This window comes from Lynx rufus, unplaced genomic scaffold (assembly GCF_022079265.1).
Source record: "Lynx rufus isolate CCGP_SWC_20201006 ecotype Redwood Valley unplaced genomic scaffold, mLynRuf1.p SCAF_12, whole genome shotgun sequence".
Taxonomy (NCBI): domain Eukaryota; kingdom Metazoa; phylum Chordata; class Mammalia; order Carnivora; family Felidae; genus Lynx; species Lynx rufus.
The window spans coordinates 65,595,576-65,621,115 of record NW_025814826.1 but is presented as its reverse complement, the minus strand read 5'-3'; the positions used below and the strand labels follow the sequence as shown (position 1 = coordinate 65,621,115).

The 25,540-nt window shown below is 51.2% G+C and overlaps 1 protein-coding gene across 2 annotated transcripts in view; it reads left to right on the top strand.

Annotated features, from left to right (window-relative positions):
• The first annotated feature begins 251 nt into the window (after positions 1-251).
• The window catches only part of TRAPPC9 (trafficking protein particle complex subunit 9), a 575,309-nt gene continuing 550,020 nt past the window's right edge, over positions 252-25,540 (top strand). For both annotated transcript variants that reach the window (XM_047074228.1, XM_047074227.1), the window contains exons 1-4: positions 252-340; positions 9,016-9,609; positions 20,592-20,737; positions 23,260-23,388. In XM_047074228.1, coding sequence (XP_046930184.1) covers positions 9,026-9,609; positions 20,592-20,737; positions 23,260-23,388 — 859 coding nt within the window. In that variant the 5' untranslated portion in view covers positions 252-340; positions 9,016-9,025. The remainder of the gene's footprint in view (positions 341-9,015; positions 9,610-20,591; positions 20,738-23,259; positions 23,389-25,540) is intronic.

Below are 25,540 nucleotides of genomic sequence, written 5' to 3'. Positions count from 1 at the left end.
GCGCCTCGAGGGGGTTAGAAAGTGGCGCTGAGACACACACCCTGCGGGGTGTGGCGACCCAGGAGGGGAGGCTTTCTCCCGGTATCTGCTGTCCCTTCCCTCCCTTCCCCTCTCCTCTCCTTTCCCCTCTCTCTTCCCCCTCCCTGCGGCCCTCCGCGTCTCTCGTAAAACCCGGAGCGGAGCCCGGGCCCGGACTGGCCCCGCGCATGCGCAGGAGGGTGCCGGCGCGGCCGCCGGTAGGAAGCGCCAGCTCTGAGTAGGGGGAGCGGCCGCAGAGGCTGCTCGGCTCCGCCGCCCGCCAGGCCGTCGGCTCCTGCTCCGGGCCCGGGGCGCCGGCTGTGTAAGTGCGAGGTGGGGGGCTCCGGGCCGGGGTTCGGCCGGCTGCGGGAGGGCTGCCTGTGTGTGGCGGCGAGCGACGGCGCGAGTGAGCCCGCACCTGCCCGGGCCGGGGTCCAGTTCGCACCCGCCCCAGCCCGTGACCCTGCCCGGCTCCCGCAGCACACGTGTCCAGGGCCGCGTCAGCACCTGCCACCCTGGGGTCCCGGGCCCTGCTCTCCGCGGCGCGCGGCGGCGGCCCCCTCCCCTCTTGCGCCGAGCCGGGTCTGGGGACCCCCGGCGGGCGCCGGTCTCTCTCCCGGCGGGGCGCCCGGCCTGCCCGGGGCTTCCCCCCTGTGCCTGCCATCCTGGCTCTGCGCGGGGTAGAGAGTGCCTCCGAGTGAGCTCGGCGCCCGCAGGCGCTCTTCCCCGGGATGAGATCTTCGCGTGGTCAACTCCGGCTGACCCCACTGGGGTGGCGGGGACAGACGCGTGCCCGCACTCTGCTTGCCTACGCTCCTCTCCTCGGGAACCGCCGGCACAGATGTCTTTTAACCCACGGTTTTCTGGTGTTCAGACAGGGTGCTTGTTGAGTTCCTATGTTTTTTTTCTAGAGAGAGGGATTAAAATGTTGAACAGGGCTCGGTTTAGTTCAAAATGAACTGAAGGCGTGGGGCTGTGACATCCTCCATCCATCACCGCTCCCCGCCCCCCCCCCACCAGTTTAAACTAGTGACTGGCAATTTTTGAAAAATAATTGCAGCCAGTCCCTAATCCAGCCCAGCGAGTGCTTGGGAACATGACACAACAGCATCGGAGGCATGATGTTGGAGACCCAGGAATATTGCCATACTAAAGATCTCCTGGCAGGGTTCTGTTTGTTTTTCTTAAATTGTGTGGCAGACTCGTAGTATAGAGGGAAAAATAGTTGTCAAGAAGTATAACTACTTATTTATTATTATTTTATTTTATTTAAATTTTTTAAAATGTTTGTTTTTGAGAGAGAGAGAGAGAACATGAGTTGGGGGGGGCAGGCTCTTAAGTGGGGGAGGGGCAGAGAGAGAGAGAGAGGGAGACCTAGGACCCCAAGCAGGCTCCGGGCTCTGTGCCCTCAGCACTGAGCCCCACGTGAGGCTGGAACTCACGAACTGTGGGGTCATGACCTGAGCCGAAGTTGGACGCTCAACCGACTGAGCCACCCAGGCGCCCCAAGAAACGCAATTTTTTAAATAACTGGTTTATTGAGCTATCACTCACATACCACAAAATCCACCCATTTAAAATGTACAGCCGCATGGTTCTGCTATATTCACAGTCGTGCAACCATCGTCGTATCAGAACATTTTTTATCAGTTCAAAAAGAACTCCTTTCTCCTTGCTAGCGACTTATTCTCTGGTCCTGCAGCCCCTAGTTTACCTTCTGTCTCCACGGATGTGCATGTTGTGGGCATTTCATATAAGTGGAGTCATACAGTGTGTGGCCTTTTGTGATTGGCCGTCTTTCACGTAGCATGTCTTCAACGTTCACCCGTGTGGTAGCTGTATCATCAGTACTTTGTTCCCTTTTATGGCTGAGTAATAGCCTATTGTTGGATAGACCACATTCTGGTTATCCGTTCATCAGTTGATGGACACTGGTGGTGTTTCCATTTTTTGACTATTAAGAATAAGGCCGCTGCGAACATTTGTGGACAAGTTTTTGCGTGGGCGTATGTTTTCGAATCTCTTTGGTAGGTACCTCCGGGTAGAATTGCTGTTTATACGGTAGCTTTATGTTTAGCTTTTGGGGGAACTACCATGTTGAAGAAATGTAGTTTTGATGTTTTAATATTGTGTTAGAGGAGTCTCAGGCACTACGACTGGCTCAATGCTGGGTCTTATTTCATCACCTCCCTTGAAGAAGCCAGTGGAAAAGCATGAACCTGGCACCTGGTGCCAGCTTGTCACTTACTATTAGGAGATGGTGAGCAGAATGACTGAGCCTTACCTCATCTGTAAGATTAAAGACAATAATACTTCTTTCTTAGGATTGATGGGAAATCTCAGTAGGGCACGTTATACAGAGCCCAGTGGATTTCTTTTCTCCAGCTTGCGTGAGACCAGTTTCCTCCTGTGTTAGATGTGTATTTTGAATTTGGGGCAAAAGTGAAGAAGTGTGCTGAAACTGAGCCGCCTCAGGGATAATCCTTGCGTGAGGCTGCTGTAAGGTTTGTTGACCTGGGGCGTGGATTTGATTGCTGGTGTCTTTTAGTGCCTTGTTAGAACTGGAAGGGACCCAGAGGGATCATTTGGTTCAGGGTGACTTATTTGTTTAGATTTCATAGATTCGTAAATTCTGAAAAACTGGGGGTCAGAGACAGGCATGCCAGTGTTAGTGTTGGCCTAGATAGGACAATGGAAAAATAACCGCCATCTATTCTCACCAACATTTTGTAAAAACCAGGGTGTTTTAAGGCCAAAAAATGTGGAAGCTCATTACCATCAATTACAATAGTAGTGAATATTTGTAAAGCACCTACTAAATTTATGTAAGGTTAGTTTTATTCTGGTTTTTCTCATTTTACTTGAGGCTAGGGAAACGGAACACCTGTCCTGAGACCCGTGTCCAAGACCCCCCGTCCACCCATCTTCAGGTGGATCTGTGCCTGTAACACACCTGCCTCTTTTTTTTTTTTTTAAGTTTGTTTATTTTTTAAGAGAGAGGGAGAGAGAGCGCGCGCATGAGTAGGGAAGGGGCAGAGAGAGGGAGACACAATCCGAAGCAGGTTCCAGGCTCTGAGCTGTCAGCACAGAGCCTGATGCGGGGCTCAAACTCACGGACCGCAAGATCATGACCTGAGCCGAAGTCGGACGCTCAACCGACTGAGCCACCCAGGCGCCCCTGCAGCTGCCTCTTTTGTGTCTCAGTTTTCTTGCTCAGAGAAGAAGGCATTGCAGGACTGAGCAGCATACCCTGCTGACAGAGGACAGGTGCAGAGGCGAGGCTCTAAAACTACTTGACCTGGGGACGCCTGGGTAGCTCACTTGGTTGAGCATCTGACTCGATTTTGGCTTGGGTCTTGGTCTCACGGTTGGGAGATTGAAGGGCCCGCTTGAGATTCTCTCTCTCTCCCTCTCTCTCTCTCTCTCTCTCTCTCTGTCCCTCCCCCATCTCTAAAATAAGAAAAAATCAACCCCCCTCCCCAAGTCCTCCAAAACTAGTTGACCTGCTGACAAGTAGGCTGTAAGCTCCTTGAAGTTGGACCTTCTCCCTTTTTCAACTCTTTAGAAATTTTAAAATACAGACGATAGCAAAAGTATATGTAATGTTTATGTATAGTTTAAAGAATGGCAAAACTCATGCCCCCGTGTCTGCCATTCAGCTTAAGGAATGGGACAGAACTACTGCTTCAGAAGCCTGCTGTGTCTCTCTCGAACTGCACTCCTCTCTGCCATGCAAGGAGCCACTACCCACATTTATTTTTCTTTCTTTTTTTATAATATGATTTATTGGCAAATTGGTTTCCATACGACACCCAGTGCTCATCCCAACAGGTGCCCTCAATGCCCATCACCCACGTTCCCCTCTCCCCCACCCCCCATCAACCCTCAGTTTGTTCTCAGTATCCAAGAGGCTTTTATGGTTTGCCTCCCTCTCTCTCTGTAACTTTTTTTCTCCCTTCCCCTCCCCCGTGGTCTTCTGTTAAGTTTCTCAAGATCCACACGTGAGTGAAAACCTATGGTATTCTGTCTTTCTCTGACTTATTTTACTTAGCGTAATACCCTCTAGTTCCATCCACGTTGCTGCACATGGCCAGATTTCCTTCCTTCTCATTGCCAAGTAGTATTCCATTGTATATATAAACCACATCTTCTTTATCCATTTATCAGTTGATGGACATAAAATTTATTTTTCTTTATGGTTTTACCATGCGTGTAAATATCCCTAAACAGTATATTGTTTAGTGTTGCCTGGTTTTTAATTTTATGTAAGGGGGGAGAATTACACTCTTTGCGTTAATCCACATCTTTATTTGCCCATCGTGTTGTTGAGATTCAACCATGTTCCTGGGTCATTCACGTTCACTGTTCTGTAGTATTCCGTTACGTTGGAAGGCCGCAGTTCATTTATCCATTCTCCTGACAGTGGACATTTGGGTTGTCTTTAGTTCTGGCTTCTAAGAACCTTTGTTTATGTCTCCTGCCGTCTGCAGGCCAGAGTTGCCTAGGATGTACCAGTCTGTATGGCCACTGTCATATAGGAGAGTTACTTTTAAAAATTTTTTTATTTATTTTAATTTTTATTGAGAGTGAGAGACAGAGCGCAAGCAGGGCGGGCAGAGAGAGAGGGAGACACAGGATCCGAAGCAGGCTCCAGGCTCCGAGCCGTCAGCACAGAGCCCGACACGGGGCTCGAACCCACAAACTGTGAGATCATGACCTGTGCTGAAGTCGGACACTTAACTGACTGAGCCACCCAGGTGCCCCAATAAATAGTATATCTATACAGTGGAATATTACTCAGCATTCGAAAAGAAGGAAATTTTGACCCATGCTACAATACGGATGAGCCCTGAATACACTCTGCTAAGCGAAATAAGGTAGTCACAAAAGGACACATAGTGTATGATTCCACTTACACGAGGGATCCAGAGCACCTAAATTCACAGGGACAGTGGGGCGCCTGGGTGGCTCAGTCGGTTAAGCGTCCAACTTTGGCTCAGGTTGTGATCTCATGGTCTGTGAGTTTGAGAGTCCTATGTCAGTCTCTGCTCTGACAGCTTAGAACCTGGAGCCTGCTTCCGATTCTGTGTGTCTCCTTCTCTCTCTGCCCCTCCCCTGCTCATGCTCTGTCTCTCTCTCTCTCTCTCAAAACTTTACAAATATTAAAGAAATTAAAAAAAAATTCACAGAGACAGAAAGTCAGAATGGTGGCTACCAGGGACGGGAAGGGCGGGGTTGGGGGGTCGTTGTCCACTGAGTGCAGCGTGTGAGGTGGGAGAGATGGAAAAGTTCTGGAAGCAGCTATACAATGATGTGAATATACTCAGCGCCATAGTGGTAAACCTTATGATATGTACATTTTACCACAATAAAACTTTAAAAAAAAATTTTTTTTTAACATTTATTTATTTTTGAGGCAGAGAGAGACAGAGCATGAACGGGGGAGGGGCAGAGAGAGAGGGAGACACAGAATCGGAAGCAGGCTCCAGGCTCTGAGCCGTCAGCCCGGAGCCCGATGCAGGGCTCGAACTCATGGACCGTGAGATCGTGACCTGAGCTGAAGTCGGACGCTTAACCGACTGAGCCACCCAGGCGCCCCCACAATAAAACTTTTATTTTGTCCATTTATTTTGGGTGTGAAATGGTCTATCACTATGGCTTTAATTTGCTTTTTCCTGATTGTCATTGAAGCAGGGCATCCTTCTGTCCATGTCTTGGCTGTTTGAGTTTCCTCTTCAAAGATACCTATTTGAGCATTTTCCCCATATTCTGATTGGGTCAAGTGTCTCTTACCCATGGATTACCCATTGTCTCGGTGTCATTTATTGGGGAGTCTGTCCTGTCCTACTGCTCTACAATGGCACCTCTACCATATTTCAAATGACCATGTATGTGTGGGTCTGGGTCTGGGCATGATCACGGTCCATCTTTCTTTTTATCCCTGTGCCAGCCTCATGCTGACTGCAGCTTTTTATGTGGTCTTTTTTCCCCTCCACAGATTTATTGAAATGTAATTTATATACCATACATTTGACCCATTTAAATCTACAATTTAGTGGTTTTTAGTGTATTCACAGAGCTACGTAACCACCACTGGTTTTACAACATTTCATCAGCCCCAAAAGAAACCCTCTATCCTGTTAGCAGTTGTAGTTGTATCTGGTCTTGCTGTTGGGGAGGGGGACACATGCCCCTCCTCAGTGGTGATTCTTGGCTGTTCTTGACAGTCTATATATATATATATATATATATATAGACTTCCCGGTAGGAAGTCTAATCAGAGTAGCATTGAATCTATATACCAGGTTGGGGAGGATTAACATCTTTCTTCTCTTTGTACTCATGAATATGTGTGGGACCCTGTCTTTTCCTCTGTACGGAGCCTGGCATGTGGGAAGTTGTCACTAAATGTTGGGCATGTGAATGATGAGCTTTTACACATCATTAATGTCAACCAGAGCCCCTCACAAAAAAGAAAACTAAACCTTGGTGAAACTATGCGACTCGTGGTCACATAGCTTGACAGCCAGGGACATACTCGAAGGACTTGTGCCTGCCTTCATGTCCTCTGCCACCTAATGGGCTGGCAGCATCCTTTTTGCTGATAACGTGGGTTACTTGGCTGCTTTAAATTTCATTAATTCGATCTTATCTGTAGGTGGCTTTTCTTAGGTGGGTCTAGGTGTGATGTGTGCACATGTTAATAAGGATCTGTATTTGGGAGAGCTCATGGCTCAGCCTGGCTCAGAGTGCCCGCTGAGCCCCTGCAGGAAGTGGGAACGCCATAGCAAAGCCTGGGATTTCCATCGTGACTCAAAATTCCCAACTTCTGTAACCTGTGACACCTCGATTTTGGGTGCAAACATACTGAATAACTTGGTGACACTTCACCGTACAGCACTGTGGAGAGAAGGCCTGTGTGCTTGTCCTTGTCTTTTCTTTCTTTCTTCTATGCACTTGTTCTCCTGGGCCTCGTGGACACTTCATGCCTCCACAGCGCCCAGGACTTGCAGGTGCTGCCGCGACACGGTCCTTGTCCGTAGGGCCTGTCCACGGTGCTTGTCCGTAGGGCCTGTCTGCATGCGGTCCTTGTCCGTAAGGCTTGTCCTTGTCCCTAAGTCTTGTTCTTGTCCTTAGAGCCTGTCTGTGGTGCTTGTCCGTAGGGCCTGTCTGCCGTCCTTGTCCGTAAGGCTTGTCCTTGTCTTTGTCCACAGGGCCTGTCCTTGTCCTTGTCGTAGGGCCTGTCCACGGCACTTGTCCGTAGGGCCTGTCTGTGCGTGGTCCTTGTCCGTAAGGCTTGTCCATAGGGCCTGCCACGGTGCTTGTCCTTAGGGCCTGTCTACGGTCCTTGTTTGTAAGGCTTGTCCTTGTCCTTTTCCATAGGGCCTGTCCATGGTGCTTGTCTGTAAGTCCTGTCTGCGGTCCTTGTCCGTAAGGTTTGTCCTTGTCCTTGTCCATAGGGGCTGTCCTTGTCCTTGTTGTAGGGCCTGTCCGTGGTCCTTGTCCGTAGGGCCTGTGTGCGGTCCTTGTCTGTAAGGCTTGTCCTTGTCCATAGGGGCTGTCCTTGTCCTTGTCGTAGGGTCTGTCCGCGGTGCTTGTCCATAAGGCTTGTCCTTGTCCATAGGGCCTGTCCATGGTGCTTGTCTGTAGGTCCGGTCTGCGGTCCTTGTCCGTAAGGTTTGTCCTTGTCCTTGTCCATAGGGGCTGTCCTTGTCCTTGTCGTAGGGCCTGTCCGCGGTGCTTGTCCATAAGGCTTGTCCTTGTCCTTGTCCATAGGGCCTGTCTGCGGTGCTTGTCCATAGGGCCTGTCCTTGTCCTTGTCCGTAGGGCCTGTCCATGGTCCTTGTCCGTAGGGCCTGTGTGCGGTCCTTGTCTGTAAGGCTTGTCCTTGTCCATAGGGGCTGTCCTTGTCCTTGTCGTAGGGCCTGTCCGCGGTGCTTGTCCATAAGGCTTGTCCTTGTCCTTGTCCATAGGGCCTGTCCATGGTGCTTGTCTGTAGGTCCGGTCTGCGGTCCTTGTCCGTAAGGTTTGTCCTTGTCCTTGTCCATAGGGGCTGTCCTTGTCCTTGTTGTAGGGCCTGTCCGCGGTGCTTGTCCATAAGGCTTGTCCTTGTCCTTGTCCATAGGGCCTGTCTGCGGTGCTTGTCCATAGGGCCTGTCCTTGTCCTTGTCCGTAGGGCCTGTCCGTGGTCCTTGTCCGTAGGGCCTGTCCATGGTCCTTGTCTGTAGGGCCTGTCCACTGCCATTCTGGGCCTCCCTTCGTCTCTGTGCAGTGAAGGCCTGGACCAGATATGTGTTTTGCTGTTGCTTTTAAAGCCATGCCTCCTTTTGAGAAGCAGAAAACCTTAAATCTCCGCCTTCAGCCCCGGCCCTTGAGGGCTTGAGAAGTCTCCCAGGGCCTGCCATACCTCTCTGTTGAACGCTGCGGTGGGTGTGGTTCTTTCTGAGGCGGCGTGGAAGAGAATGTTTGGAGAATGCCTGCTAGGAGGGGTAGGGGGCCGTGTGGCACCTGCTGTGGGGCTCGGGCTCAAACACTGCCTCTCGGGGGCTCTCTTTGCCTCAGGTCCTTCACCAGTAGAGTTGAGGTGGTGTTACGGATAGGTTTAAGTGAGATACTACACATATAAACCATTTATGTCCTGTAGACCGGAGTTCAAATCCAGATCTTCTGATTCCACTGTGGTTCTTCTCATTAGGTCTCGCGAGGGGAAGAGGGAGCAGTTCAGTGGTTCCATCGGCACCTGGCTAGGTGTTGGAAATAGACAATGAGAGACGCGCTTTTTCTGCAGGACCTCGAGGCCTAGGCCGAGAGCTGTGGTATTGTGATAAGAGCCGTGGTGGCCGTGTGTAGGAGTCCAAGGACAGATTGTAGCCCGTGGCTTTGCATGGGGCTTACCCGGCCTCCCCGGTGGTGAGCGTCAGAACCACCGTATCCCAAGGTGGGCCGACAGCCTTCAACACCCGTGCACCTCAAAGTCCCCTTTCTCTCTTTGGGCAGGGTCTTCAAAATGAGTGTCCCCGACTACATGCAATGTGCCGAGGACCACCAGACTCTCCTCGTGGTGGTGCAGCCTGTGGGCATTGTCTCGGAAGAGAACTTCTTCAGGATCTACAAGAGGATCTCCTCCGTGAGCCAGATCAGCGTGCGGGACTCCCAGCGGGTGCTCTACATCCGCTACAGGCACCACTACCCACCGGAGAACAACGAGTGGGGCGACTTCCAGACCCATCGCAAGGTCGTGGGCCTCATCACCATCACAGACTGCTTCTCGGCCAAGGACTGGCCTCAGACCTTCGAGAAGTTCCACGTGCAGAAGGAGATCTACGGCTCCACGCTCTACGACTCCCGCCTCTTTGTCTTTGGGCTGCAGGGGGAGATCACGGAGCAGCCGCGCACCGATGTGGCCTTCTACCCCAACTACGAGGACTGTGAGGCGGTGGAGAAGAGAATCGAGGACTTCATCGAATCCCTCTTCATTGTGCTCGAGTCCAAGCGTCTGGACAGGGCCACAGACAAGTCCGGGGATAAGATCCCCCTCCTCTGTGTCCCGTTTGAGAAAAAGGACTTTGTGGGACTGGACACAGATAGCAGGTAAGTTTACCTAGGGGCCCAGAGGCTTCGTGATCGGGCTGCTTCTGGACGGCAAGACGGGATAAGCAGATAGCAGAGTTTCACTGCAGTGGGGGGTGGACAGGTGCAGTCCGCAGTTTTCAGACTTGTAAGGATGGGCCAGCCTTCCGTTAAGGGAAATCCTTGCAGGGTTAGTGTGTACCCCTCCTCCCCCGTTTCAGACTCCTTGTGGGACCCCCTGAGCTGCTGTCCAACATGGTAGCCCCTTGTGGCTTGTGAGTACCAGAGAGGTGACCAGTCTGAGCTGAGATGTGCTGTACGTAAAACGCACATATTGAGACTCAGCATGGAAAAAAGAAAATATCTCATTAATGTATTTTTTATTTTTTTAATGGTTATTTATTGTTGAGACACAGAGAGATGTAGAGCACGAGTGGGGGAGGGGCAGAGAGCGAGGGGAAGAGAGGATCCGAAGTGGGCTCCATGCTGACAGCAGAGAGCCTGACGCGGGGCTCGAACTCATGAACTTTGAGATCATGACCTGGGCTGAAGTCAGATGCCTAACTGACTGAGCCACCCAGGCGCCTCATTAATATTTTTACATGTCAGATGGTAGTATTCTACGTGTATTAGTTAAACAAAATATTAAAATCAGTTTCAGTAGTTTTTTACTTTTTAAACTGCGGCAACTGGAAGGAAAGTCTTATTTCCGTGGCTCACATTTTATCCCTATTGGACAGCACTGCCTCAGTGCCCAGTTTGAAACTTTGACTCATCCTCGTCCCTTCAATTCGTAGATGAGGTGCCAAAGCAAGAGAGGCGCCAGAGCTAGGAGCTAGCTGAGCTGAGCAGGAAAGGAGGTCTGGCCGCCCAGGCTGGGTGCTGCGCACGGGTCAGGCCCCTTCTTCCTGCGATAGCCACAGCGTCTGACTCCTCGCTGACAGTCAGCCTAGACAAGCGTCATCAGGGTGTCGGAAACACCACCAGGGACTTCCCAAAGAGCTCCTTATGCAGATGAAAGTGTGTTCACATTCTCTGTATTAGAGGGGGTGTTGGACAGAGCAGGAGAAGATCAGGCCTCACATTTCCCCTGAGATTCAGTCAACAACTGAACTTTGCCCCAGAATTGCAGGTTAGCTCTCTGTGCTGTTTGTTCCCCCGGTCTGTCCCCTGCTCTGCTTCCCTGTGCTGTGGCCATTGTGTCCATGCACGGAAGAGAACGACGTGTGATGGTTTGCCTAGAGGAGGTCCCCTTGAGTGAGGGAGAGTGTCGGCTTCGTGGTCTTGGGCACCTAGTCTCTTAGTCCCCTCCTCCTCCTCCGCCTTCCTCCTCCTCCTCCTCCTCCTCCTCCTCTTCTTCTTCTTCTTCATATTTATTTTTGAGAGAGAGAGAGCAAGCGAGCAGGGGAGGAGCGCCAGAGCGATCCATAGAGATCAAAGTGATCCACAGAGACCAGAGCGATCCACAGAGACCAGAGCGATCCAAAGAGACCAGAGCGATCCATAGAGACCAAAGCGATCCGTAGAGACCAGAGCGATCCAAAGAGACCAGAGCGATCCATAGAGACCAAAGCGATCCGTAGAGACCAGAGCGATCCAAAGAGACCAGAGCAATCCATAGAGATCTAGAGCGATCCATAGAGACCAGAGCGATCCATAGAGACCAGAGCGATCCATAGAGACCAGGGCAGTCCATAGAGACCAAAGCGATCCGTAGAGACCAGAGCGATCCAAAGAGACCAGAGCAATCCATAGAGATCTAGAGTGATCCAAAGAGACCAGAGCGATCCATAGAGACCAGAGCGATCCAAAGAGACCAGAGCGATCCATAGAGACCAAAGCGATCCGTAGAGACCAGAGCGATCCAAAGAGACCAGAGCAATCCATAGAGATCTAGAGCGATCCAAAGAGACCAGAGCGATCCATAGAGACCAGAGCGATCCAAAGAGACCAGAGCGATCCATAGAGACCAAAGCGATCCGTAGAGACCAGAGCGATCCAAAGAGACCAGAGCAATCCATAGAGATCTAGAGCGATCCAAAGAGACCAGAGCGATCCATAGAGACCAGAGCGATCCAAAGAGACCAGAGCGATCCATAGAGACCAAAGCGATCCGTAGAGACCAGAGCGATCCAAAGAGACCAGAGCAATCCATAGAGATGTAGAGTGATCCATAGAGATCCAGAGCGATCCATAGAGACCAGAGCGATCCAAAGAGACCAGAGCGATCCATAGAGACCAGAGCGATCCATAGAGACCAGAGTGATCCATAGAGACCAGAGCGATCCAAAGAGACCAGAGCGATCCATAGAGACCAGAGCAGTCCATAGAGACCAAAGCGATCCGTAGAGACCAGAGCGATCCAAAGAGACCAGAGCAATCCATAGAGATGTAGAGTGATCCATAGAGATCCAGAGCGATCCATAGAGACCAGAGCGATCCAAAGAGACCAGAGCGATCCATAGAGACCAAAGCGATCCGTAGAGACCAGAGCGATCCAAAGAGACCAGAGCAATCCATAGAGATCTAGAGCGATCCAAAGAGACCAGAGCGATCCATAGAGACCAGAGCGATCCAAAGAGACCAGAGCGATCCATAGAGACCAAAGCGATCCGTAGAGACCAGAGCGATCCAAAGAGACCAGAGCGATCCGTAGAGACCAGAGCGATCCATAGAGACCAAAGCGATCCGTAGAGACCAGAGCGATCCAAAGAGACCAGAGCGATCCATAGAGATGTAGAGTGATCCATAGAGATCCAGAGCGATCCATAGAGACCAGAGCAATCCATAGAGATCTAGAGCGATCCAAAGAGACCAGAGCGATCCATAGAGACCAGAGCGATCCAAAGAGACCAGAGCGATCCATAGAGACCAAAGCGATCCGTAGAGACCAGAGCGATCCAAAGAGACCAGAGCAATCCGTAGAGATGTAGAGTGATCCATAGAGATCCAGAGCGATCCATAGAGACCAGAGCGATCCAAAGAGACCAGAGCGATCCATAGAGACCAGAGCGATCCATAGAGACCAGAGTGATCCATAGAGACCAGAGCGATCCAAAGAGACCAGAGCGATCCATAGAGACCAGAGCAGTCCATAGAGACCAAAGCGATCCGTAGAGACCAGAGCGATCCAAAGAGACCAGAGCAATCCATAGAGATGTAGAGTGATCCATAGAGATCCAGAGCGATCCATAGAGACCAGAGCGATCCAAAGAGACCAGAGCGATCCATAGAGACCAAAGCGATCCGTAGAGACCAGAGCGATCCAAAGAGACCAGAGCAATCCATAGAGATCTAGAGCGATCCAAAGAGACCAGAGCGATCCATAGAGACCAGAGCGATCCAAAGAGACCAGAGCGATCCATAGAGACCAAAGCGATCCGTAGAGACCAGAGCGATCCAAAGAGACCAGAGCGATCCGTAGAGACCAGAGCGATCCATAGAGACCAAAGCGATCCGTAGAGACCAGAGCGATCCAAAGAGACCAGAGCAATCCATAGAGATGTAGAGTGATCCATAGAGATCCAGAGCGATCCATAGAGACCAGAGCGATCCAAAGAGACCAGAGCGATCCATAGAGACCAGAGCGATCCATAGAGACCAGAGTGATCCATAGAGACCAGAGCGATCCAAAGAGACCAGAGTGATCCATAGAGACCAGAGCGATCCAAAGAGACCAGAGCGATCCATAGAGACCAGAGCGATCCATAGAGACCAGAGCGATCCAAAGAGACCAGAGCGATCCATAGAGACCAGAGCGATCCATAGAGACCAGAGCGATCCAAAGAGACCAGAGTGATCCATAGAGACCAGAGCGATCCATAGAGACCAGAGCGATCCAAAGAGACCAGAGCGATCCATAGAGACCAGAGCGATCCATAGAGATCTAGAGCGATCCATAGAGACCAGAGCGATCCAAAGAGACCAGAGCGATCCAAAGAGACCAGAGTGATCCATGGAGATCCACAGCGATCCATAGAGATCAGAGCGATCCAAAGCGGGCTCTGCACTCAGAGCAGCGAGTCCGATGTGGGGCTCAAACCCAACTGTGAGATCATGACCTGAGCCAAGGTCAGACACTTACCTGATTGAGCCACCCAGGTGCCCCTTCTTCTTCTTCTTCTTTTTTTAAAGTTTATTTATTTTGAAAGAGAGACAGAGAGAGCATGTGCACACGAGCTGGGAGGGATAGAGAGAAGAGAGAGAGAATCCCAAGTAGGCTAAGCACTGTCAGCACAGAGCCCAATGTGGGGCTTGATCCCACGAACTGACATGAACTGAGCTGAGATCAAAAATCAGATGCTTAACTGACTTGAGCCACCCAGGTCCCCCTCTGTGTCCCTTTCTGTAGATTGTGGATCAGGGTCTCCCGGGTGAGGCTTAAGTAACCCAGTGTGCATGCTGGCAGAGTGCCCACTGCAGAGTAGGTGGTCAGTAAGTTTCTTGAATTTACCTAAGGTCAAACACTGCCCTTCTGCTTGTTGGTAAGTTGGAGGAGAAATTGTCACAGAACCGAGAAAAACCAGGCCCTAGGCCAGCCCTGTGAGTGGGGAGCACAGAGTAGCCCAAGTTCCACCTGCCTGTGGTGCTTTGCAGGGTCTGGGGTGGTGTTCATTTCCTCGACATGCACTTTTAGTGGCCTAAGGAAGGGGCAGGCATGTTGCACCTGTGACCTGTGCTCAGTCCTCCCAGTGGCCCTGTGGTCTACATGCTGGTCCTCCCCTTTTACGCCTCGGGGCCGGGGTGGCAAGGTGTAGGAGCTGGTTAGCCACGAGGGACAGAGCTATGGTGCCCACTGAGCCCTCTCCACAGCGGTGCTCAGTGGGGCGGGCGCCCTGGCCACTGTCCCTTACCACATGGGGCTGCACCGTGCACACAGCCCCTGCACTCCCCAGCCGCAGCGGCCTGTGGTGCGGGCACGGACTGGCTTGTCCCTGCCGCCCAGACCAGTGGGGGAGAGGCTGAAGCCTCAAAGGCAGCTGGGAACCCCGCTCTGACCCCATGCCTGGGACATCCTCCTTTGCTACACGAGGCACCAGTGACATATTTTAGTCATCGACTTCTTGGCTTTGAGGTTGCAGACCCACCAGGGAATGCCAGCTTGTTCTTGCCCTTTGAAATCTATGCTCACGGTTTGAAGGGAGAGACAGGACTGTCTTGGGACACTGCCTGGCACGTGCCGGGTAATAATACCAGCAAGCATCGAGTCAGGGCCTCCACGTGCCAGGTGTGGCTCTAGGCCCCGGAAAAGCGGCAGTGGATTGAACTGGCCTCCTGGTGGGTCCATTCTGCTCTGAGTGCTGTAAACACTCAGCTCTCTTTTGACCTCAAATCAAATACATTCTTCTGTAATCTCTGCTAACACTGTTGCTCTCACTGCTGTGTAGCGGGTTCCGTTCCTGCAGCTCTTGTAGGAGCGTCCAACTGAAATGAGATCGTATTCTGCAGCTCACAAGGAAATGTCTAGGTGAAGGCCAAGTTTCGGTTGGTGCACTGGCCACATGGATAGGCCCCGTGGCCGGCTCGGCTGAGTGCAGGCCCCACACTTCCCAGTAACGTGGGGTGCGGGTGTATTTTACTTGACCATCCTGCGTGCCCCTGGCCTCATGAGAGCCCATTGGTAGGTTCCTGGACGTGCAGTGTCGTAGGCGTGAAAGTTATTTTTGTTCTTGTGTGTTTCTAATTTTTGCTTGTTCCTCTTTCTTTTCTTTTCCTTTTTTTTTTTTCTGTCATACCGCCCTGTGAGTATGTTGTTGGGTCTGAAAAGGTAGGCTGTGAACATATTGCCTTGAAAATAGCTAGATTTCCCTGTGTGCTGCCTCCTCATTGCCTTTACTGCTTTAAAAAACCAAAACTTACCGCTGCCTGGATGTGTATTACTCTGATCATCTTTTTATTTTTGAATCATCTTATTAAAAGATTTTTTTTTTTTTTTTTTGCTTTTTTAGCACGTAACCCATGGGTGTTTGATATCTGTTTAAAATATTTGCTTTGGGGAACTTGTTTGGTCTTCCTTCGCATTTGCTGACAAACGAGCCCTGATTCATCTTTTTTGTTCGTTTTGAAGAAGTGAGATGCTAATTGATTTGGGTGGCTTCGCGGGCTTTTCCTCAGGGCATCTTAACCTGTAAAGTCTAAGACAGCGGCCCCTCGCCCCATTCTGGCTTTCGAATGAGCACCTCGGGCACGTGTTTCCTGGCTGTTGCTGTGTGATGTGCATGACGGTGCTTTAGCTCCTGCGGCGGTCGCCGGTGCAGGGACGCGATGGGACGCCGAGGAGGGCACGGTTGCCCCTTGCCCACCCCCGCAGCATGCTACTGACTTCACTTCACCTTAGCAGCTCTCGCTCATCAAAGGGCAGAGACTGTCCAACAGTCTGCACCGGTCTCATGCCCTTTTATGACAGGGACTGTTTCTAAGCATTAGGAAAACGTGGCCTTCTCAATAGCTAGTTCATTCGGATCTTGTGGACACAGGGACCTCTGTGGTTGACCACAGCTGACTTTGTGTGTTAGCCAGTAGGCATGCAGAGCCGGGTCATGGGGTTCACCTGAGCGGTCGAACGGGCCCTTACTTGCAGCAGCCTTTACTCTTCATGAAACGCCGTGTTGGCGAGAATTAGCCATTTCTGTGTTTGTTGAGGCTCACGTCTGTCACTGAAGGGCGTGTCATTAGTTTGCGGGGGGCGGGGGGGGGGAACTCCAGCAGTTAACCAAGCTCGGTCCTGGAGGGAGAACCTGGGGCTGATCCAGGTCCTTGTGTTCCCCCGCCCCGGCCCAGCTCCCCCGGGGGGGAGGTTTTGCCGCGGCCACCGTGCTGGCCAGGAGGCCCTGATTTCTTCTTTAATGCTCTGGCCCGAAGGGGAATACTTTTGTCCTTCGTTTACTTTGCCTCAGTTGAGACTGGCTGGACTTTCAGAAAGAGTCCCTCATGTTCCGGGGTGGGGGACTAAGGCAGGAGTGCGGTGTAGCAAGTACGAGAAGCCGTCCGCCTTCAGAAAGGCAGGGCAGGGATGCTGTGATGGCCGGGCTGTGCCCCGGAACACGGGACCTTTCCCGTTGCTCCCTAGGCCCCAGGGGACTGGTGTAAGAGTGGCCTTGCCCGGCCTCCTCCCTTCTCACCTGCTCACCTCTGGCAGGTAGGTGCATTCAGCGGGAGCTCTCCCAGACCTTGGACCCTTCAAAGTTCAGACTGCGGGACAGCCATGAGCCTCTTTTTCTGGGCCGTCTTCTCGGCCTCCTGTGCGAGACCACGTGCCTTCCCTGAGTGTCGGTGCCAGGAGAGCCCTCCCTCTCTTCAGAGGGCTGTGACACTCAGCGCACGCTTGCCGTGTCCTGCACTGAGGTATACTTAGGGACAGAAATGTCACGGCTCGTCACTGGGCCGGGGGCGGGGGGGCGGGGTGAGGAAAAGAGGAAATCAAGTGAGAAAGTCAGGGTTTTGACCTGAACAGCTGGGAGTGTGGTGGGGCTGTCTGCTGGGAAGGACTGGAGGTACCTGCTGGGGGTCAAATTCCAGAGCGAATGTTGGACGTGTTTTTACATGCCTGTATTCGTTCGATATTCAAGTGACTGTTTCAAAGAGGCAGTTGGATTTATGAGCCTGGAGTGCAGGTGACAGAGTGGACTGGAGAGACACCCTGGGAGGTGTCGGTATGTGGCTTGTGTTTAGAACCAAGGGTGTGGGTGAGCTCACCTAGCGAGGTGTAGACTGGGGTGGGAGGAGGGGCCGGGGCTGTGACCAGTGGGCTGGAGGGAAGCCCGGTATGTTATTCAACATACAAACTGGGATTTTGGGAGCTGGCGCCATTTATCTTAAAAGCGCTGGAGGGCAGGGCAGCTGCTAAGTAAGCCCGGGGGTGGGGGGTGGGGGGGGAGGGATGGTGTGCTGGACCTACATCCCGGGAGGACTGCTCCTGCAGCAGGAGGGTGGAGGAGAGCCCCCTGGGACCCAGAGTCGCATGGGGCGGTGGGATAGAGCGGCGCTGGTCCTTGAGCGAGGGCGCAGAGGCCTGAGGAGTGGGGGCGTCCCAGACTCCTGGTCTGTCCCATGGAGCAGAAGGCACGTTGGGTAGGGCTCTGGGGGGACTGGGAGCAGGAGCTGACCTGTAGGATTGGTGGATAGTTCTGGAATAGTCTTTCCCCCGCAAAGACTTTAAAAGAATCTCCTGAGTACGTTGATAGTGACTTTGGAGGAAGCAGTTCTGTTTTGACCCTTCTAAGGGTAAGGCACGATGTTTGCGGGTTCAGAGAAGAGTGAGGGCCTGTCACGGGGCTTCTGTCGCGAGGGGGAATAATGCCAGTTTAAGACGGGAAGGGGGCAGGGGAGGGGGAAGGTGCCGATTAGTCCCTACGTATGTCACTCAGCACCGTGGCAGTCTTCGCACGCTGAGCCACGTGTCGGGAGTTGACAGTAACGTTGCTGGAGGCGGGAAATGTGCGTTTGGATGCCGAGTCCTTTTCCGGTTGGAACGGAGAACACAGTGGTGCGTCCTGAACTTCTGTTCCGTTGACATTGTTGTCTAATTTTACTCAGTAGGGTGCAAAGTCCCTGCATGTTGGTATCACGGTGAGATGTTTTCACGGGTATTAAGTGGAAGTTTTGTTGCCCGTCAGGTCCGGTGGCTTGTGACACACACGTGAGAAGCCTTGACTTTGGGGCTTGGGCTGTGTTTGCTTTTTGTTTAAAAATTTTTTTTTAACGTTTGAGACAGAGAGCATGAACGGGGGAGGGTCAGAGAGAGAGGGAGACACAGAATCTGAAACAGGCTCCAGGCTCTGAGCTGTCAGCACAGAGCCCGACGTGGGGCTCGAACTCACGGACCGTGAGATCATGACCTGAGCTGAAGTCGGCCGCCCAGCCGACTGAGCCACCCAGGTGCCCCTGGCTGTGTTTGCTTTTTGTTCCTCCCTTCTCTGCTCTCATCCTCCTCGTCTCCCCAGATGCTCTCAGAGAGGCCCTGCTTTTAATGGGGTGAATGGTAACACTGCGGTCGTGTTGTGGGGGGCAGCCCGGCCAAGACCTGAGGGACATAACAAGGGGAGATTTCCAGGAGACAGAGGGCTCTGTGTGTATTCTGAAGACGGGATAAGAGCCAGCCAGGTGAAGGGACCATGAGGGCGGCTCAGGTGGTGGGAGCGGCCCGGGCGGAGGCCTGGAGGCTCGTGGGGTTGGGGCTTGAGGAAGGTGTCCTGTGCTGGGGGGCCGGGGGTCCGTGTCCCAGGCTTCAGGGTGGGGGCTGCTCCTGGTGGAGAGGACACTCGAGAGGGCCTGTCATACAGGGCTTCAGAGGAGCTTGGGTTTTATCAGAACTGACAACAGAGGGAGGCAGTGAAGGGGTCAGTGGGGAGTGGCCTTTAGGAGAGGGTTCTTGGTTTTGGGTTCAGTGGAAGGAGGGGGTTGGGCCGGGCAGGAGCAGCTCAGTCCCTTTGAGACCCATCCATTCATCTGTTTATCGATCGCAAACGTGCTGCTGAGCGTCCAGGGGAGAGGAATGGATACACAGTAGGAAGCAAAACGTACGTGTCATTTTGGGGCTTACAGATGTCAGAAGTTGATTCAGCTAGAATGTTCTAGGAGCACAGCAGGGACGCCTGCCCAAAGTGCAGAGGTAGGAGGCAGGGAAGGCTGTCTTGAGAAGCTGACCATCAGATGAGGTGAGGCCTAAGGAGAGCGTGAAGTAGTGAGGCAGAAGGTGGGGCCCGCGGTCACTGGGGTCGGGTAAGGCTGCAGAGCGCAGGGGGGCGCAGTGGGGGAGCCAGAACTGTACTGGGGAACCTTGAAGGGTTTGAAGTGGGGGACTGAATCAGATTTATGCTTCGGGAAGGCCGCTCTGGGTGGGCGTGAGTGTAGCGGGGACGGAGTGGAGACTGGCGAGGGGCTCGTTGGAAGGCTGTGGAGGTATCCAGGAGGAGAGAGATGAGGGCGTCTGGTTGGGGATGCCAGGGTGGCATAGGTGTGGAGTTTTCTTATGGGGAGGGCTGGCTTGTTAGTGGGGGAGGGGGGCATGCTAGCACTGCGTTGTGGCTGTGAAGGAGACTGGGCTTTCCTCGTCTCTCTCCCCTGCCTTACGTGATGATCTTAGTACAACCCATACTGGGAACAGAAAGACTAAATTCTGGGGTGGCCAAAGAGTTTATAGTGTTTGTTAGAGTTAGATCTGTGAAGATTTAACTTTGTACTGAGATCTGTCAATAACACTCAGTTAGCTAGAAACTTCACGTCTTTTGGATTCCTGTAGGGGTTTTTATTCTTGATATGATGGCTTTCTCGGTGAGAAAAAAATTTAATATAGCTGCGATTTTTCTTGAAAAAAAAAAAAACACTTCTCTTTGAAGAAATTTAATATTCAAAAGAATAGGAATATTTAAAAAATGATAAACGAATATTTTGATACATTTTTTTTTTTGGTTTTCAGTTGATATGGAGGGAGAAGCCTTTGCATTATTTATAGCACATCCTTGCCAATATTTAAGGAGCTGTTGGTGACGCCCCAGGCCCCGCCCTCTCAAGGCATTATTGAAGCTGGCTCTAAAGTAGTGAAGATAAAGGTCTTATTTGCAAAAGCCAATGGCTGGCTTGTGATACAAACATCACTCTCTTTATAAAATAATAGTAGGTTTGAATTTAAGGAAGTGGAAGGTGATTGATTTTCTAAAAAGCTGAAACATAAACTTTCTCATGCTGACGTTACAGTAGGAAAATTTGTGAAGGAAAATCCCACTCAAATATTGTCTGAGGGAAATGCATGGTGGAAGTCACACGTACCTCGTCCCTCTAGGAGATACCTGGCAGGTGTTTTTGAAGTCGGGACTGTTCCAGCTCACATACTGGCAATGATGGTTGCTGCCTCTCAATTACAGAGCCTACCGTTGCCTTCTTAGTGTTTTTTTTTTTTTTTTTTTTTTGTAGTGAGAGGGTTGAATAGTGCTTAGCCAGTGTGCTTTGGGGGCAGAAGTCGTGCGTGCTAGCAGTGACACATTTCCACGCGTTGTGTTTTTTAGACATTACAAGAAGCGGTGCCAGGGGCGCATGCGGAAGCACGTGGGGGACCTGTGCCTCCAGGCCGGGATGCTGCAGGACTCTCTGGTGCATTACCACATGTCCGTGGAACTTCTCCGCTCAGTCAATGACTTCCTGTGGCTCGGAGGTAAGGTCATCTCATGAAGATGTCAGATATGTGATTGCAGCAACTGTTATTTGCAATAAGAGAAAAGAGAAAAATGAAAAGGAATTCTAAAAATGAAGGATGAGGGAGGAGAGGCAGTCGGCTGTCTGGTCGGTGTCGGGGATCGGCGGGGACAGCCCTCCTGCCGTGTCTGCTGCCGCGTCCCCACCCGGGCCTGCCCCGGCGTCCTGCAGGCACCCCCACACACTGTCCTGTATCATGGGCTGCCTTTCCGTGTTCCTCCGGGCTTGTTTGTTTTTAAGCACATCTTGCCCTCTGCTAATGCCATTCCCCACCGAAGTCACCTCCTGCCCTCATTCTTCAAAACCCCGTGTGTACACGAGCTGGTGGACGGGTCAGCCAGACGTGGTATGTCCACGCAGTGGAATGTCGTGAAGGCGTGAAAATATGAAAAGTTACAGCACAGGGAGGATAGTCAGTAATACCGTAATACCGTGGAGTGGTGACAGAGGGTGACCGCACTTGTCGCGAGGAGCACCGAGTGACGTATGGAGTCGTGCAGTCCGTGTGGCATACACCCGAAACCAGAACCACATGGTACGTCCCCTGTACTTCGATAACACGAGAGACATAAAATGCGACGGACCTTGATAGCACCACGTAGAGTCAGAGGAGCCGGGCACAAAGGGCCACCCATCAGCTGCAGTGTCCAGAATAGGCAGAGAACCGATTCCTGGCTGCCAGAGGTAGAGGTGGCCGTGGAGTTTCTTTTGGGGCTGATGGAAACGTTCTGGAGTTAGACGGTGGTGATGGTCGCCCAACTGTCTGTGTACTAACGACTGCTGACTTTTCAGTGGGTGAGTTTTGTGAGTTACATTTCAATTTGAAAAACTAAAGAAAGGAGGAAAAAACCTACTTCAAAGGATAGCCTTTTCTCACCCCTCCAGGCGGCGGGGGCCTGCAGAGTCTTGTCCAGAGCCCCGTCTGTCGTGGAGCTTGCCCTTTGTGCTGGAATTGTGTGTTTACATGCGTTTTTCCTTCAGGGACCATCTCCTCGGCGTGGGGTGGGACGCGTGGTCTGTGTGTGTCCATAACCCAGCTTATTGTACATGTTCCATAAACGCTTGTTAAATAAATGTTGTGTGGGTAAGGAGTGAAATCAGGTTCTTTCCCGGAAAGATTAATCGGGAGGCCTGTGAGCTACTACGATAAATACGAGTCAGAATACAGTAATGGAGTAAGTTCTTTAATGGAAGTTTAGCAATGTGCTCTGGAACCATTAAATATAAGAAATTCTTAAAATGGACTTAAACTCCATAATTCGATTTAAGGGGGCTAGAGATTGGTCGGTGGAATATATCCATACTTCAGGGAGCTGTAACATTAGGGCCCCTGTGGTGGGCACTTATCCAGAAGGAAGGGTCCCTGCTCATGACCCACATAGGGACCAGCTGGGTCGGTAGTGTCCCTGAAGAAGGGCGGGGGGGGGGCACGGCCTGTGCTGTATGCTGTTTGCCTGGTCCAGTCTCTCACGAACGTGTAGTGCCGTTTCCCAGAGGCTACGTGACCTGTGACATCACCACAGATTGAACGCAGAGGTAGATGGGAGACTCCAGCTCACTGTATCAAGCCATTACATTAATTACATTAAAGACATTTGTAAAAATATAAAACAGTACCAGCCTTCCAGCCTATATTTTTGTTTTGGAAAATAGTTATTGTTCATTAATATATAATATATAGTGGGATTATTATTATTTTAAAAAGGAGTGAACACATACCTAGTAAAATCTGTTTTTAGTTATAGTTTCAAATATGGTAAATATCTGTCGATGTAACCTGCACAGAAAAAATTCTTTGTGATCCTCAGTGATTTTCACAGCGCGAAGGGGTGTTAAGACCAAAAGGTTTGGGGAGCGTTGCAGTCATAGACATGAACACTGTAGAGTAACTTAGAAGGCCCGGGGCCGAGCTTGATTCTTAGGCTCTGCCTGCCTGCCGGCCGTACTCTAAGTAACCGTGGCTGCCTTTGAGGACCAGACAGGCTTACAGGTGTTTGCTCCAAAGGAAACCGATGCATTTTAGGGCGTATGGCGGGGCAAGGTGTTGTGGGCCTGCTTTGCTGTCTTATTTTTGAACATTTTCGATCCGGAGCATCTGTCGCTCCCTGGCTCTGTAGTGTCAGGGTCTGGCACTGGGCCTGCCACGTGGTGGGCACTCAAGTGTTGGTGACAAGGATGAAGAGGCTGGCCTGTTTCACGTGTGTGCTCAGTCTCCCAGTGAGACCTCGAGTCTCCCGACAGTGTTCTGTGTTGCCAGCTTCGGCATGGGCGTGGGAAAGGTAGTGGGTGGTACGCTTCTGTTGGGAACAAAACCCGTGATCTGGAGGAACCATCTTTGTTTTGGGGAGAAACTGGCATTTCTACATAATCGAATTGTTCCGTGTTCAGATCATTCTTAGGCCCTGCAGGTTGAGCTCATGATGGGCCACTAACTTTACTAATTGTATTTTTTGTTTGTTTGTTTGTTTTTTAAACACCCAGCTGCCCTTGAAGGGTTATGTTCCGCGTCTGTCATCTGTCACTATCCTGGTGGAACTGGGGGTAAGACTGGAGCTCGCAGGTTCCAGGGGAGCTCTCTCCCTGCTGAAGCAGCCAACAGACACCGACCAGGTAAGCTCTGTGCCTTCCTCCCGCCCGGACTCCTTCCCTGTCTCTTAAGCATGGAGGAGTAATTGATTACGTTTCTCTCTGAGTGAAACCTGACTAATGTTTACATAAAATATAAAAGCCGTTGAGTCAGAAATCTTGGACGAGACGTTTTCTTCTGATTTTATTGAGTACTGATCTTATGGAATCTTACTGTTGATGGATTACAATGATTGTTTCATTTCTGGAACACTTGAATAAAGTGTCTTGGTAGACTGGCCTCAAAGTTCTGTGCCTGGGTCTTTTTCCTAATTTTTGTGTATTTAGGAAAGCTAGCTCTAGGTGTCAACTTTAACAGCTAATTCAGGGCTTGGTCTCTTCCTTAGTTTTCAGTTTGATGACATTCTTTCTCTCTTTTCTTTTTTAAAGGTTAGTTATTTATTTTGAGACTCCCGCGAGGCGGGGAGGGGCAGAGAGAGAGAGGAAGAGGGAGAGGGAGATCCCAAGCAGGCTCCACGCTGTCAGCACAGAGCCCGATGCGGGGCTTGATCTTACGAACCATGAGATCATGACCTGAGCTGAAATCAAGAGTCGGACGCTTAACAGACTGAGCCACCCAGGCGCCCTGATGAAGTTCTTTTAATAAGTTCAGTTTGATCTGCTTAGGTTTGTCAGCACCAGTGAGGGGTAAAACGTCTTCTTGGAGGAGCAGACTTACAAGTGTTTTCCGAATAAACTTGAGCCTTTTGACCCTTAAGGGATGAACTTGTCATACTGCTTAGGTCATGAAGATAAGAGCAAAGAGTGTGGAGATCAAGGCCTCATGCCCAACCTTGAGGTGGTTTTTGATCCATGAGATTCTTTGACACTTTTTCCCCAGAGAGAAAGCCCTTGGTAGTAAATGCGTATTGGGTAGGGGAGTGGCTTGAATGTATTTTGTCCTGACTTCACCTGTGACCAACAGAGAGTGAGACGCGACCTTTGGGAGCTGGTTTCCTGCAGCTACACAGTTGTGTGTAGGGCTGCATGGGTGGGTATGTAATGGTTCTAGAAGAGAAGATATTTTATCCTTCTTCGGCACAGTATCCTGGATGACTTCAGTCGTCCCCCAGTTACTTGATGGGAAGGGAAAGCCGGCTGAGAGGCCGAGCGCGTGGCTGTGGTCCTGGCTGCGGCCCTGTGGCCCTGCGGTGGGGCTCTCCTGCTTCCCCAGTCAGTCTCCTGCACATTCTGGGAGTGCCTTCTGGTGGGGATGGTTGTTTCCCCCGTGATTTGAAGAGTTCTGATGTGTTGAGACTGTTGTACTGATGTGATTAGTGAGACTCAAGACTTTTTAGAGAAATGTTTCATTTTTCCACTTTGCTGAGTGTAGGCAAAAAAAAAAAAAAAAAAAAAAAAGGTTTAAACTTTTCTGAGAAACTGCTCTGTCTGCAGTAGAGAAGTGTCTTTATTTAGCCTCGTGTCGTGTAGACCGCCCGGGCGCTCTGACCGTTGGAGGCACCGATGGGAAGGCTGTGCAGTGAAGCTCAGGTGAGGGCAGACAGAGCTGGGCTGACTTAACTGCCCTTCTCGCAGAAGAGGGTTCAGGTCTGCTGCTGTGCTTGGTGGCACGGACAGGCGTGTCGTTTCGTCCTGAATAGTGACCCCGGGGCTGTCCGCCGCACCCTCCTCTTACATCACGGCGGATGGCGTCAAGACCAGACGAGCCGGTTGTTAACATTCTCCCTGCGTTTGCATCCATTCCTTCCTCAACAGCAGAAATGCACATTGTCCCTTACTGTCAGCATTTACTATCAGTGGGACCTGGAGCATTTAGGCTCCTGGTGCCTTAGTTTCTCTGTCTCCAGAACGGGGAAGGTAGTGACAGTATTCCCCTCCTAGGGTTCCTGTGAAGGTGCCCGAGATGGACCTGTCCTACCCGGCCCTGGGTAACTGTCAGTGACAATGTCATCGAGAGTGTTAGGGTGAGCAGTAGGTAGTTTGAAGACTTGGTGATGTGAGTTAATGAGTACGGTTAGAATACCCCAGACATCTCGGATCCGGCAGACGTCCTTGGATGAAAGGAAATTGTTTCTCTCCTAACATCGAGTTATTGTAGTTGCAGAAGAATTCTGTAGTCCCTGCCTCTTTTGCTTTCGTTCTCCTTTTTTTTTTTTTCCTTCAACTTTCTTAGTAT